Source organism: Citrus clementina, unplaced genomic scaffold, assembly GCF_000493195.1.
Source record: "Citrus clementina cultivar Clemenules unplaced genomic scaffold, Citrus_clementina_v1.0 scaffold_3, whole genome shotgun sequence".
Taxonomy (NCBI): Eukaryota; Viridiplantae; Streptophyta; class Magnoliopsida; order Sapindales; family Rutaceae; genus Citrus; species Citrus x clementina.
In genome coordinates, this window is record NW_006262339.1 from 21,911,464 (window position 1) to 21,925,328 (window position 13,865).

General features: G+C 37.6%; 1 protein-coding gene across 2 annotated transcripts; it reads left to right on the forward strand.

Annotated features, from left to right (window-relative positions):
• Positions 1 to 752: 752 nt before the first annotated feature.
• LOC18049439 (SCY1-like protein 2) lies at positions 753 to 13,466 on the forward strand. 2 transcript variants are annotated; one of them, XR_002906335.1, is made up of 15 exons: positions 753 to 1,426; positions 1,513 to 1,617; positions 2,540 to 2,650; positions 3,118 to 3,300; positions 3,827 to 3,953; positions 6,398 to 6,459; positions 6,599 to 6,685; positions 7,035 to 7,121; positions 8,480 to 8,593; positions 9,240 to 9,368; positions 9,741 to 9,803; positions 11,673 to 11,834; positions 11,946 to 12,064; positions 12,210 to 13,335; positions 13,428 to 13,466. XR_002906335.1 is itself a non-coding variant. In XM_006441651.2 (14 exons), exons 1-14 carry the CDS (start codon positions 932 to 934, stop codon positions 13,105 to 13,107), a joined length of 2,742 nt encoding a protein of 913 aa, XP_006441714.1. In that variant the 5' UTR covers positions 753 to 931; the 3' UTR covers positions 13,108 to 13,413. The 2 variants fall into 2 exon arrangements, 1 of the variants encoding a protein (XP_006441714.1); XM_006441651.2 differs by lacking the exon at positions 13,428 to 13,466 and having other exon boundaries at positions 12,210 to 13,413.
• Positions 13,467 to 13,865: the final 399 nt, after the last annotated feature.

Below are 13,865 nucleotides of genomic sequence, written 5' to 3' on the forward strand. Positions count from 1 at the left end.
GACCATAAGTCCTAATTTAAGTCTTAAATGATGTGACATTCATCTATTCTATGATAGTTAAGTAATTTTACAAGTTATGAAACTCACCATTTATTGAATGAATATAGTATTGAGACTCAAATATTGGGATCCCTAATATTATTGGAGAAACTAAAAAGCAAAAGAAGAAATTAATCAAATGTAAATTAGATGGTTATTGATGAATTAGACAAAATCAGACAGATAGAAATCATGTTTGTGATTTGATTAAGGAGGGGGGAAAATGTGTTGGATTTAAAATTTAAACTCGGTCGGTTTATTATTTAGATTTTTTTATTTAATTTTTGATTATTATTAGATAAATTGAGATTCTTAATATTATTCCTTTTTCATAAGGTAATAATCATCCAATCATCAAATAAATATACTTTTTCAACTTTTAATTATAATGAATTTTAAAAAAATAATTATAATGACATTTGAAAGAGCAAAATTTTCAATCTTATAGTGACTGCGTCATTCGACCTAATTCCAAAATTTATTTATGAAACCATTATTTAAAAAAATAAGGGGATAAAAAAGATGTACGTAATCAAACGATTTTTATTTTTTTTAATTTCCTTTCAACCCCCCTTTTTTTTAAAAAATTTTGAAAAATCAAAAGCCAACGGAGAGGGCCAACGAGCAACAACAGCAAATTGACTAGGGAGGAAGCTGTTAACTTAGCGAATATATATCCTCATTCAAAAAAATAAAAAAGTAATTATTGGAATAAAACAATTAATAAAATAAACAGAAAAAAAATTTCTCTTCACAGAGGAAGAAGAGAAGAAGAAGAGAGCTGGAAGAAACGAACAAAGAGCAGCTTCTTCTCTAATTTTGTCCTCAAGTTTTTCGATTTAATTTCTCTTTGTTATTATCTTTTTTGAGCCTAATTTTGATTTTAATCAAAATGTCTCTCAATATGAAAACCTTCACGCAAGCCCTCGCCAAAACCGCTGCAGTGATCGGGAAAACCGTAGAAACGACTGTACAGGAGGTAACCGGGCCAAAGGCGCTGCAGGATTACGAGCTCCTCGACCAGATCGGCTCGGCCGGTCCTGGCCTCGCTTGGAAATTGTACTCAGCGAGGGCGCGTGACGTGACGCGCCAGCAGGCGCAGTACCCGATGGTGTGCGTGTGGGTGCTGGACAAGCGGGCGCTGTCGGAGGCGAGGGCGCGTGCGGGATTGACGAAGTCGGCGGAGGACGCGTTTTTGGATCTTGTGCGTGCGGACGCTGGGAAGCTGGTGAGGCTGCGGCATCCTGGGATTGTACACGTGGTGCAGGCGATGGACGAGAATAAGAATGCGATGGCGATGGTGACGGAGCCGCTGTTTGCGTCGGTGGCGAATGTGTTGGGGAATTTTGAAAATGTATCTAAAGTACCTAGGGAGCTCAAGGGATTGGTACTGTGTCGTTTTGTCTTGTTTTGTTTTGTGCTGCTTCATTTTTTTATGATTAGTTGGAGTTTTTGAAAGTGTTTGATTTGCAGGAAATGAGTTTGTTGGAGATGAAGCATGGTCTATTACAGATCGCAGAGTCTTTGGAATTTCTTCATAGCAATGCGCGTCTCATTCATCGGGCTATATCGCCTGAGGTTATTACTTTACCTTATGCTTATTTTCTGCATTTGGCCTAAAATTATAGAAGTAGGAACTATCTTCTGGTGTTGATTGTAAATTTATAAGCTATCCTGTATTTGCATTCTATGTTGTTTGTTCAACTTATACTTTGTTAACTGTAGAACAACAATAAGAATGGTTGGAAATGATGACAGTAATGGGTTGTGATGATGACTACTGTAGTAAACAATGAGAGGTGGTTGCAACGACCGTGTTGATCATATTAATGTAGATGCAGTTTTAGCGTTGTTGAGGATTAGAGATTGTTAGTAATGCTGTGGTAGTCCTGGCAGTTATGACTGTGATGACAATAACAGTGACCATAGTGAAGTGGTTGCTGTGATGGCGCTAGGAGTAATTGTGGTAGGCATATTGCTGCTACTGATAAAAGTCATGACTCTGGTGTTCTTTCCAAATGTTGTGATAATTTTAATGTTGAGATGTCCATTAGCACTCAGAGGAGTTTAAATTCCTCATACCATTTCATTTATATGGCTAATAGGTTAACCTTGTTCGCCATTTCTGCATACTAGGTTAAATTACCATCTTACATACTGAAAATTACCATTAATAGAAACTCTTTCCAATTTCTCCATCTATTCAGGTCAGGAAGATGCTTAAATGGTTTGCAGGATGATTTTTTTCATTGATATGAATGTTTTTCCTTTTTGTTTTGTTTAGCTTTTTTTATTTTATATTTTTTTATATTTTTGCTTCTCTGGTCTGCTTACTGAATGGAGGTTTTTGTCTGGTTTTGTGGCTCTACATGTAGTTCAAGTCATTAAATTTGAAATGATTATAGTCTAGACTTCAAGTGGCTATGGTGTTGGTCCTTGTAATTTGAGTTCCTAGAGATGCAGGTTATCCATATCTGATGATAAATTTTATCTTTTGCAGAATATCCTAATTACTTCCAATGGAGCTTGGAAGCTTGGTGGGTTTGGTTTTGCAATCTCAACAGATCAAGCCATAAGCGATTCTTCTAATGTCCAGGCCTTTCATTATGCTGTGAGTGATTTCAGTTAGATTAAGAATAAAAGCATGGTTCTTGATTATTATGTAAAAAATTGTTTCTCTGAATTTAGTTCTTCCTTATAGGTTGTCATTAGTTGTCTGGTTAGCACTTCTTGTTATTATTATTATTTTTGACGTTTATGTAACTATAAGTTATCCATTTCGATTTTTACCTCCTGCTTACTGTTTTTGAGTCTATAAATACCTACTTCCTCGCCCTCTGCTTTAGCTGCAAGTATAATGATATTTCTTCTGTGTACTTTCTCTACGCAACGTTAATCACTTTCTATTACACATTCTACTTTAACGAGCCATATGATGGCTTGTGTTAAACATGAATGGTATTTGTTTGAGGTTTCATTCAGTCCAGGTTATTGGATTCCATTACATAGATGCAAATAAGTATAGTTTTTATAATGAAGCATGTTTATCTCCTGTTCCTAATTTATTGAATTGCACAGGAATATGATGTTGAGGATTCTATGCTGCCCCTTCAGCCATCATTGAATTATACTGCACCTGAACTTGTTCGCAGCAAGACAAATTCATTTGGATGCTCTTCTGATATATTCAGTTTTGGATGCGTTGCCTACCACTTGATTGCTCGCAAGCCTTTGTTTGATTGCAACAACAATGTCAAGATGGTACTTTCTGATTTCAATGTTTCATATTGTGCACATACGCAGAGTGCACTCCCTCATTTTGACATATATTATGACATAATCTGAGATTTATAGATTAATTCACTTTAAATGGCTGAAGTAACATCTGATGGGTGTCTTTCATTAGGTGCATGAATTAGAAGGAAACAAAAAAAAAAGAATATGCCCTGCCCATCACCGATTGCTCTTTCTCAATTTAATTTTTTTAAATTGCCAAAATAATGTCAATATTATATACTTTCGGTGTCTTTTTTCTTTCTTTAAAAAAAAAGGATGTTACTCTTTTTATCAGCGTTTTGATCCTTCTTTTTCATGTTTGGACAATTCCTTATGTATGTATTAATGGAATCATTTGTTTAACATCAACTTTAAAGAGTCTCTTAGTTTGGCTGTTTGTCACCATTAAATCACTGTATTTTTAATTTGAGGTGGTCTTTCTGAACATGTTTTGATTGTCAATATCTAATTCCTGTTCCTTTTATTTGGTTCTTTCCTTGTTTTCCTGCAGTACATGAATACCTTGACTTATTTATCCAGTGATGCTTTCTCGTCCATTCCATCAGATTTAGTTCCTGACTTGCAAAAGATGCTTTCAGCAAATGAATCATTCAGACCCACAGCAATGGATTTTACAGGTAAAATGTGAGCTTTTTTCACCCAATATCTTTTTCTCCAAGTCTTTTATTTAATTAGATTGAGGATTGAATAAATGTTATCTGAACTTTAAGAATTCTCAATATGTGGACAATAAATGAGAAAAGGTACCAAATAGCATGGAGTAAAAGAAGGCACAATCATATGGTAAGGAAGTGTCAAGGATTACTCAGCGTTAGATTATGGATGGAATACTGATAGGACTTAGGGCTAAATTAGGGCTGACTTTTATTGATTAAATCAAAAGAAAACAAACAATCAATCCTGACCTACAATTCGAGAGGTAGGTCAATCTCTCCCAAAACTCCTAATAGTTCCTAATACCAGACAAAACTCAACATAAACCCTAAATGACTCCATAATCTCTTATTTATAGCTAAACCCTAATTAATAATAAAGTTACTAAATTGCCCCTGCCCCTAAAATTACTAAACAGCCCCTGCCCCTTTATATTTGCACCTAACATAAGTTTTCATGGGTCTAACATTACTCCCCTCCCAAAAAGACACCTTGTCCTCAAGGTGAAATTTAGGAAATTGTTGCCTCTTCTTCCTCGCCTTCTTCCTCGTCACACACAGTCAGGACTTGTAGTGATTTATCCTTACATGGATGCCCTGGTGAAAATTTCTCATCGTATCGAAAACACACCCCCTTCGCCCTCTTATCTTGAATCTCTGTCTCTGTGAAGCGTTTGAAAGTCACCCCTAATCGTGCCCCACTAACCAGATCCCTTTGGGAATCTCTCTGTAAACCCATCATTTGCATTTTCTGGCCTCCCAATGTTGTACTTTGGAACTCTCGCTGAAACCCCAAAGTTTGAGTTTTCTGTCCTACCAATGGTGTGCTATTTCGATATGAAAAATCAACTGAACTGCTCCTATTAATCCGTTCTATTGTGTTCTTGTCCTCAATCATCTGTGCCAACTCCATTGACTCCCCTAACCCTCTCGGCCTTAGCAAGCGTAGCGAGGCTCGGATTTCTAGCTTCAGTCCCTTTATAAAATTCCCTTCCAACACCGCCTCTGGAAGCCCCCCTAGACGCCCTGATAGCAACTCAAACTTCTCCCTATACTCCATAACCGTTCTCTCCTGAGTCAGGGCAAAAAACTGTTCATGCAAATCTCCCTCTTGAGTGGCCTGAAACCTCTCCAACAACCGATCCTTAAATTCACCCCATGACCTCATTGGTTGTCGTTGTTCTCGCCATTGAAACCATGCAAGGGCCTTTCCCTCCAAGCATAACGCTGCCACCATCAATTTTTCCCTTTCTAAGAGTCCATTAATGGCGAAATAGTGCTCTGCCCTATACACCCATCCATAGGCATCCTCGCCTTCAAAAATAGGCATTTTCAGTTTCCTTACCCGAGAATCTACTCCAAATTGAGTCTGACCCGCCCAATTTCGTGCCATCGGAGGTCTCCAACCTCCCCAATCTACTCTAGTGTCTGCAAATCCTGAAGATCCAGCCCAAAATTCTCCTTGCCCAGCACCATAGTGGGCTAGATTCCCTTGCCTAGCCGTATTTCGGCCATAACTGCTCCTTTTCTCACCAGAAATCCCTCCTCCTGGCCTACCGCCCCCAAATCCAACCTGTTCAGACCCAAATCCTCCCTGCTCGGGCCCAATTGCAGCCTGTCCAGGTTGTGCCTCACCCCCAAACGCCCCCGAGTCGCCTAGCCTGGTCACTCCGATTTCTGCGCCATCGCCTACAACGGGTTCCGTAACCCCGGATCCTTCTCCTGCCGCACCGCCATGGCCCCTCGATGCTGCTGAGGAGGGTTGAGGTGGAGTTCCGTCAATTTCAACAACATGGCTTCAAGAGATGAAAATTGTTGTTGAACGGTGTTGAATCGCTCATCAATCGTAGCCTTGAGTGATCTGACCTTTGCTTCCAATTTTTCTTCAAGCGCGTCCACCTTCTTCGCTGCCATTGTCTCAGGATTCTTGCTCTGATACCACTTTGATAGGACTTAGGGCTAAATTAGGGGTGACTTTTATTGATTAAATCAAAAGAAAACAAACAATCAATCCTGACCTACAATTCGAGAGGTAGGTCAATCTCTCCCAAAACTTCTAATAGTTCCTAGTACCAGACAAAACTCAACATAAACCCTAAATGACTCCATAATCTCTTATTTATAGCTAAACCCTAATTAATAATAAAGTTACTAAATTGCCCCTGCCCCTAAAATTACTAAACAGCCCCTGCCCCTTTATATTTGCGCCTAACATAAGTTTTCATGGGTCTAACAAATACCAATAATTCAGGACTAGCGGCCTCCTTTTTTTTTTTTTTTTGCTTGAAATATATATAGGCTATTGGGTTAAGCTAGTGGTTATTATCTGTATGCTATATCATTTTTGTGTCGTTGCTTATATATTGATTCATTCCTATCTAAAAAGATTATTTTTTTTTCCTTGGCAGGTTCTCGATTTTTCCGTGATGATACTCGGTTGCGTGCTCTTCGCTTCCTCGACCACATGCTTGTATGCATTCATGTTTTAGCTTGACTGACACAAGCCTATGGACAAGTTTTCCTGGGCACTTGATTGAGTAAAGTTGAAAAAAGAAAAAAGGATTTTGAAGGAAATGGTGTTCTGGATAACAGATTTTGTGTTTTTGCAGGAAAGAGATAATATGCAGAAATCTGAATTCTTGAAAGCATTATCAGATATGTGGAAAGATTTTGACTCTCGTGTACTGCGATACAAGGTTTGAGCCCCATTGTGTCACAATTTTCTTGATTTCTATAATAATATACTCCGTCTGTAGATTCTTTTTGAACAATTAAATATGGCTATGTCCTTCCTGATTCTATGAAATCAGAAATAGTTGACAAGTTCGATCTGTTTTCCTTCTTTTGGTTTTACTAACTTGATGCAATTACAGTTATGAACTCTGGTTATGCATTTTAAAATGGAGTCTGGCATGTTATTAATGATACTGTACTTGCATTAAGCATTAAGCTGACTCTGGCTTGGAAGCTAATTGGAAATTTAGGATTTTCTATTTTATCACTTAGAAAAGATGAGCACTCTCACTGAGCTCTGTTTTCATGCAGGTACTACCACCACTCTGTGAGGAACTTCGGAATTCTGTGATGCAGCCAATGATTCTTCCCATGGTTTTCACAATAGCGGAGTCTCAGGTGTTAGTTTTTTTCGTTGTGGTGAATCAATTAGCAATTTGCATAACTATGTTGTAATCTTTTTATCATTGTCAATTACATTTTAAATCCTTGCTTAGCAGTTAACTAGGCATGTCGAGTGGTTGATGCTGATCTCCTTAGACTGGTTGTTCAAGGATGATGGCTTGATTTAGTCCATGTTGTTCATGTGTCATTTGTTCCACTTTTTGGCATTCTCGATTCTTCCTTTTCTACTGCAACAACTTCTCTTCCCAACCCCCAAAAAAGAGAAGAAAAATAATATAATATGTATATATGAGGCCAGGGGCAGGTCTAATTAAAACATCACTCCTTCCAAAGATTACATTTTAGTTAAAGACATGTTTTGTCAAAGCTGTTGTTTGGATGGTTCTGGTGAGGGCTTTTCCATGAGGAGTGTTTAGGAAGTGTAGGGTTTTACTATAGTTATTTTCTGTGTTGAGTGCCTTGTTTCTCCCTAGTTTTGAGAGTGGAGTACTTGATGATGGAAGAAATGGATGCTCTCTTGGGATTGCGTTTGTAAATTTGGATGGGAAACCCTTGACAGCCAATGCTTCTTAATTGAGGTGGCTAAGTTGGCACCCCTTTTAGCAGTCTAGTATTCTGTTGGTTATGCATCAAATTGAACTGTTGGGGTAGTACATCAAGGGAGTAGGAAGGGCATATTATTGAGGTCCTTCTTTTGTGTTATTATGTATTCCATGTGAGGTGGGGCACCTTAGATTCTGAATGCACAGAGCAGCCCTCAATGGCTCGCACTGGGATTCTTGTTGAGTTCATTCTATTGGCTTGCTGCTTTAATGAGTTTATTTCCTTCTGCAAGTACTGTTTTTCTTGTGTATATTTTGTTGTTTGCATTTTGTTTTTTTTTTTTTGAAACTTTTAATAGTATTGCTTGTTGGAAAGAAAGAGTTGTCTAATTTTTTTGGAAAGTGAATTCCTGTAATGGGTGCAGTTTCTTGTTGGCTTTGCTATATTAGCTGCTTTGGAAGCATTTTCTACCCATGTGTTTTGCGATTTCAGTTAAGAATTGTTTCTCTGCATAATGCTAGAATATAACTTTCCTTGTGTGTCGCTCTTACTTTCTGCAATGTTTTGTTTTTTCTTTCCGGTTTGCTTTTGTATATCTAGATTTGAATTGCTGCCTTGCACTCACCTCTTTAAAAGTAAATTATATAGAATTTTTGCTGCTCTGTTTCTTTGTTCAATATGAAGTAGATCTCATCAAATTGATGAGGCTGCATGTGTTTATGGATCTAGTTCATCTTTTGTGTCTATCATTACCATGCATTAATGACTTTACTTTGGATAAGGAACTGATAACTGTCAATTTATTGTAGGACAAAATTGATTTCGAGCTAATTACATTGCCAGCTCTTTTCCCTGTCTTAAGTACCGCTTCTGGTGAAACACTGTTGTTACTTGTGAAGCATGCAGACCTTATTATCAACAAGGTAACAGACTGTCCTTCCTACAAAAATGTATGTTGTGAATGAGGGGATGAGAACACCAAAACTATTTGGAGATGTGTTGTTTTGGGCTTTTTTGTGGGAATTATGGTTGGGAAGAAATAAATCTATTTTTGTTTTTGGTAGAGAAGAAAGCATTGGCGGCCTATGGGGATATCTTTTTTCTTTTTTGTGGCTCCTTTTTGGTCTTCAGATTTAAAGAATTTTCAAGATTCATCCTTTTTCTTTATAAATTTAAATGGTGAAGGGGCTTTGAGATAAATTAGTATTGGTTTAGTGAATGGTTGGAGATGCTGATACACAACTAGGATTTTGGGATGTTCTTTTGATTGAAACAGGTTCAAGTGGCCATCTAGTCACTTTTGAATAATCAACCTTCTTGCTGCAATACAATTTTATTTGTTTCTTACATTAAATTATTAAAGAGAGAGAGAGAGAGAGAGAGAGAAGAAAAGCTAATGTTGCTGAATTCATTAGCCTCTTATTCTATTTGTGTCTATTCATTGATCTGGATTCATTCTTCAGAGATTTTCATGAAATTATTTTCTCTTGTTTCTCATCTTTTTTATAAAAGTGGCTGCTGCAGATATTATACTTGACCATGATATCATCTGTTTTATGGTTGTTGTAGACTAGCCATGAGCACCTAGTATCACATGTCTTGCCCATGCTTGTTCGAGCTTATGGCGATACTGATCCCCGCATACAAGAGGAAGTTTTGAGAAGATCTGTGCCTCTTGCAAAGCAAGTAGATGTTCAGGTGACCACTGCTTGTTATTCTTTTAAAGTTCTTGTTATTTTGTACATCTGGGATTCGTTGATGGATTTAGGTTGCATTTTGCATCTCCTTTATACACTTTCCACTGGTTTATTTGCTTATCATCAGTTTAAGTTTATAAACGCTTAAAACAGAAGAACCATCTGCTAAACAATAAGGAATATAGAATTCTGACACAGCCATCAACTGTTTGCATTCTTTTCTCATTTTTCATCTCTGAGCAATTAAAAAAGTGTCGGTCCACTGTAGACAAAATTAATCAATTTTTAAAGGCATCATCATCAATACTATTCTTCTTGGTGGCAATCGCAAGGAAAAAGCACTGACATTTTTTGTTATACTTTTTCTTTCCAGCTGGTGAAACAAGCCATTTTGCCTCGTGTTCACGGCTTAGCTCTCAAAACAACAGTTGCTGCAGTAAGCATTTTATGTAATTTTGATCTTCTGACTTGACGATGAGTGATTCACCATTTTGAAGAATCTTATATAAGCCATTTGTTGAAAAGTTATGGAAATATCATTTGTTAGGAAGTCATAATTACTAGTGCTTCTGTGATTGCTTTAGTTACATGATGACCAAAGTGCATGTTCATATCTTTTCATCAAGAAGTGGGGATCTGCCTGACCTTTGGTATTCCTCTCTGCACTCTGATGAGAGCACTATGCTATTATCGAAGCTTGGTCACGTAGTATCTTTGGCTTATCACTGAGGATGACTGTTGAGATGCGGAGATAAAAACTCTTCACAATTTCTCAATAAAGACTATATATGTGTTGTAGTAAATATTGCATGGCTGTTTCCTAGTTATCTAATAATTGGGGGTGCTTTTTGAAGATGTTGGTAAGAAGGTTGAAATTTTATGGGATAAAGTTCTGTATTGGCTTTCTTTGTGGGCTTTGAATGAGTTAATATACTGCGCACAGACATGCTCATGAAAATTTGCACTGTTTTAACATCTGGGAGAATTTAAATGACGAAAAGGGGAAAAAAAGGAACTCCAATGCATTAAAAGAACCGAAAAAAATAAATGCGGGGAAGTTTGTGTTTTTGTGTTGTAGCCATCTTAGTTTATTTTCACTGATTATTGTCAGGAATGGAAAATGGAAAATCTGGATTTTGTAGACTCTTTTTTTTTTCTCCTGTGCCACCAAGCTTGCTAATGTGCATAGTCTCTTCTGAGTTTATGAGTAAAACAATTTTGATTGTTGGACTCCCATCTTTGATTCTTTTGATTTACAGATTTTGTAAGACCTCGTAGGCCAAGTAGGCTCTTTATGCTACCATGTACACCATGCTTGAAGCCATGGTTTTGGTGGTCATGGATAATCTTGGCATGACGCATTTTATAGCAAGGTCAGCAGGCAGATCAATAGATAAGAAAAGTGAAGAGGGAGGAGAGAAGCTGGAGGGAAAATCGCTTGAGATAGTGGAGAGATTTAGAGATAAAACATTAAATGGAGGAGAGAGAAAACATATTATAACAATTGTTATCTAATCTTGACCCTTCATTGTTCTTTAATCTAAATGCCTAAAACTTGTGTATTATCTTGTGTCAAAAAGTTGGGCTGCTGAACTGGCCCCTGAAGTCTCTTAGTGTCAGGGTGGTTGTCATTGCTGTTTTATCATCTGTTTTTCATTTGCCTTCATTTTGGTTGACAGCTGCCCACAATTTTTAGATCTTTTTATTTATTAGTAATACAGTGTTGTTTTTTCTTAAAAAAGAACAATTAGATTAAAGCAATGCAGTGGATGGCCATGACAAGAGCATGCTGTGTTGGCGACGTTAACGTGTTAAAGTGTTCATAGTATATAAAACAATTATTGTTAGTGTGGTGTGTGCTTGCCTCTAGAAAACTGCTGATGCTTGTTCAGGAACATCTATGTTCCTTTTTTTCAATTTTAATTGTCGCCATTCCGCATTTTCTGCAGCCAAGTGGGAAGAAAACTATGAAGAGCTGCTTTTGAAGCTGTTGATGTCTCTAGGAAGACATTTAAATCATAATTTTTAGTATCTTCATCAATCTATGAAATAGCAGATCATGCTGCGAAGAGGGCAATGGAGAATTTCTAGGCTTTCTCGTAAATTTTTTAGATTTGTTGTTATGGAATTATAATAGTTAAGCAAGTATGAAAATTGGAAACACTAAGTCACCTTGTTATAGATAGTTCTGTTAGCAGGGTAATTCTTTTGAATGAGTACTTGGTGCTCTATTTCTCCAACTTCCTGTTATTGATTCTAGAGAGTGAATTTCAATATGAAGCGTTGGGTTTGTTTTTATGTGCAGGTGAGAGTCAATGCTTTGCTATGCTTGGGAGATTTGGTCAGCCTACTTGATAAGCACGCTGTTCTGGACATTTTGCAAACAATTCAACGCTGTACTGCTGTTGATCGTTCTGCTCCTACCCTTATGTGTACTCTCGGAGTTGCAAACTCAATTCTGAAGCAGGTGAGCATTAATTCCTATTTTTAGTTGCTTTAGCTTTCTGCCATAGCATGGTGTAGTGTGGAATATTTATGAGATTACAGCTCATTGTCCTGCTCAATTCGTCTTGTCCAGTACGGAATTGAATTTGCTGCAGAACATGTCCTTCCACTGCTCGCACCTCTTCTCACTGCTCAACAATTGAATGTTCAGCAGTTTGCAAAATATATTCTTTTTGTCAAGGATATTCTCAGGTACTATTAGCATACGTGTGCAACTGTTGAATCCCATTCCTAAACCATTTCTTTTCTTCTTTTTACTTGTTTGTTTGTGGTTTCTGCAGTCTAGTAAAGTTATTTGTTAATTTTGATTCTCATTGATCATTCCATTTCATTATAGGAAGATTGAAGAAAAACGTGGAGTTACTGTAACTGACTCCGGAATTCCAGAAGTAAAATCGTCTCTGCTGTCCAATGGGCTTCAATCTCAGGCATTGGACAAAACAAGTGGGACTGTTGCTTCTGCAACAAGGAGCAACCCATCATGGGACGAGGATTGGGGTCCTATCACAAAGGGATCTACCAATTCCCACCAGTCTTCTATCAGTAACTCCTCATCCACTAGAACTGTTTCTAGTAATCAACCAATTCAATCAGTTCCTGTGCAGTTGCAACCGTCAATAGTAGCTGCCATATCAAGTCCACAAGCCGCAGAATCATGTCCTGCAGTTGATGTAGAATGGCCTCCTAGGGCAACTTCAGTAATGAACTCTCAGTCACGTGAAGGTGAGAAGCAGCAACCGAATGCAGGATTGTCTTCTTCTTCAAGTTTTGATGAAATAGATCCATTTGCTGATTGGCCTCCACGGCGTAGTGGTGCTTCCAGTGGTTCAGGAACTCCTAGCAATGGTAATATGGGAGCAATGACTAACAATTTCAGTTCTGGTTTGATGACAAATACACCGATGAACTTCCAAACTAACGGCAGTAACAGTTGGGCCTCCAATAATCACACTTCAGCATTGAACACCAGCAGTTTGAATAGTGGGGGCCTTAATAACCTGAACTCTATTGGGTTCATGAAACAGACTCAGAGTATCAATAGCGACAAGAAATCAAATGATCTTGGATCAATATTTAGTTCTAGCAAAACAGAACAGACAGCACCTAAACTTGCTCCTCCTCCTTCAAACGTTGTTGGTAGAGGAAGAGGAAGAGGGAGAGGGGTCATTACAACCTCACGACCTAGTCATGTCAAACCATCTTCGGAGCAACCTCCCCTCTTGGATTTGCTGTAACTGAAGTGATTTTTGCACTGTTGCATTGCAAACATATTACACTGGAATTTTTGGAAGTCACCTTGTAGAGTAGCCACCCCACGCTGTACAGAGATGGCCAGATCCTGTTTAGTGTTTAACGTACAAGTTCATCTATCATCTTGGACATGCAACCTGTTTAATATGTTTAACGTACAAGTTCATCTATAATCTTGGACATGCAACTGCAATGGCTCTCGGGATTGCATGGTTTGTTATATAGTCATTTTGTTGCAAGTTGTTTGTAATTTATCGTGATTCGTGCTGATCTCGTTTTTGTTTTTGTTTTGTTATTTGTTCAGTTTCTCCACATTTCAATGATGAAAATGCCTTTTTCTGGATTCTGTATTCTGTATTCTTTGACATGCATCAAGAGACTGGATATGAAAAAATAAAATGAAAATGAAATATATGAGTTGATGCTGAAGGTTTAACCCCCTTGTGTTGGGTGTAGGATAGAAAAGATACCATAGTTGTCAAGTGTCTGCTTCCATTTGGCTTTCATAGATTTATAACAGTTATTGTATGCTAGTTAGGTAGTGGAAGCAATTTATGGTGGCTATTTCTATGGACTATTGTTCATGGTGATATCACTTGAATTAGCTACATAACTTTGTATTATAGATACTCTTACTGTAATTGTTGTATTAAGGCAACAATGTAGATGTTAAGTTGTTTCTTTAAATGCATTGTTCTTGTTTTCTGAACATTAAACTGCGAATTTTTGTGATACATTTTCG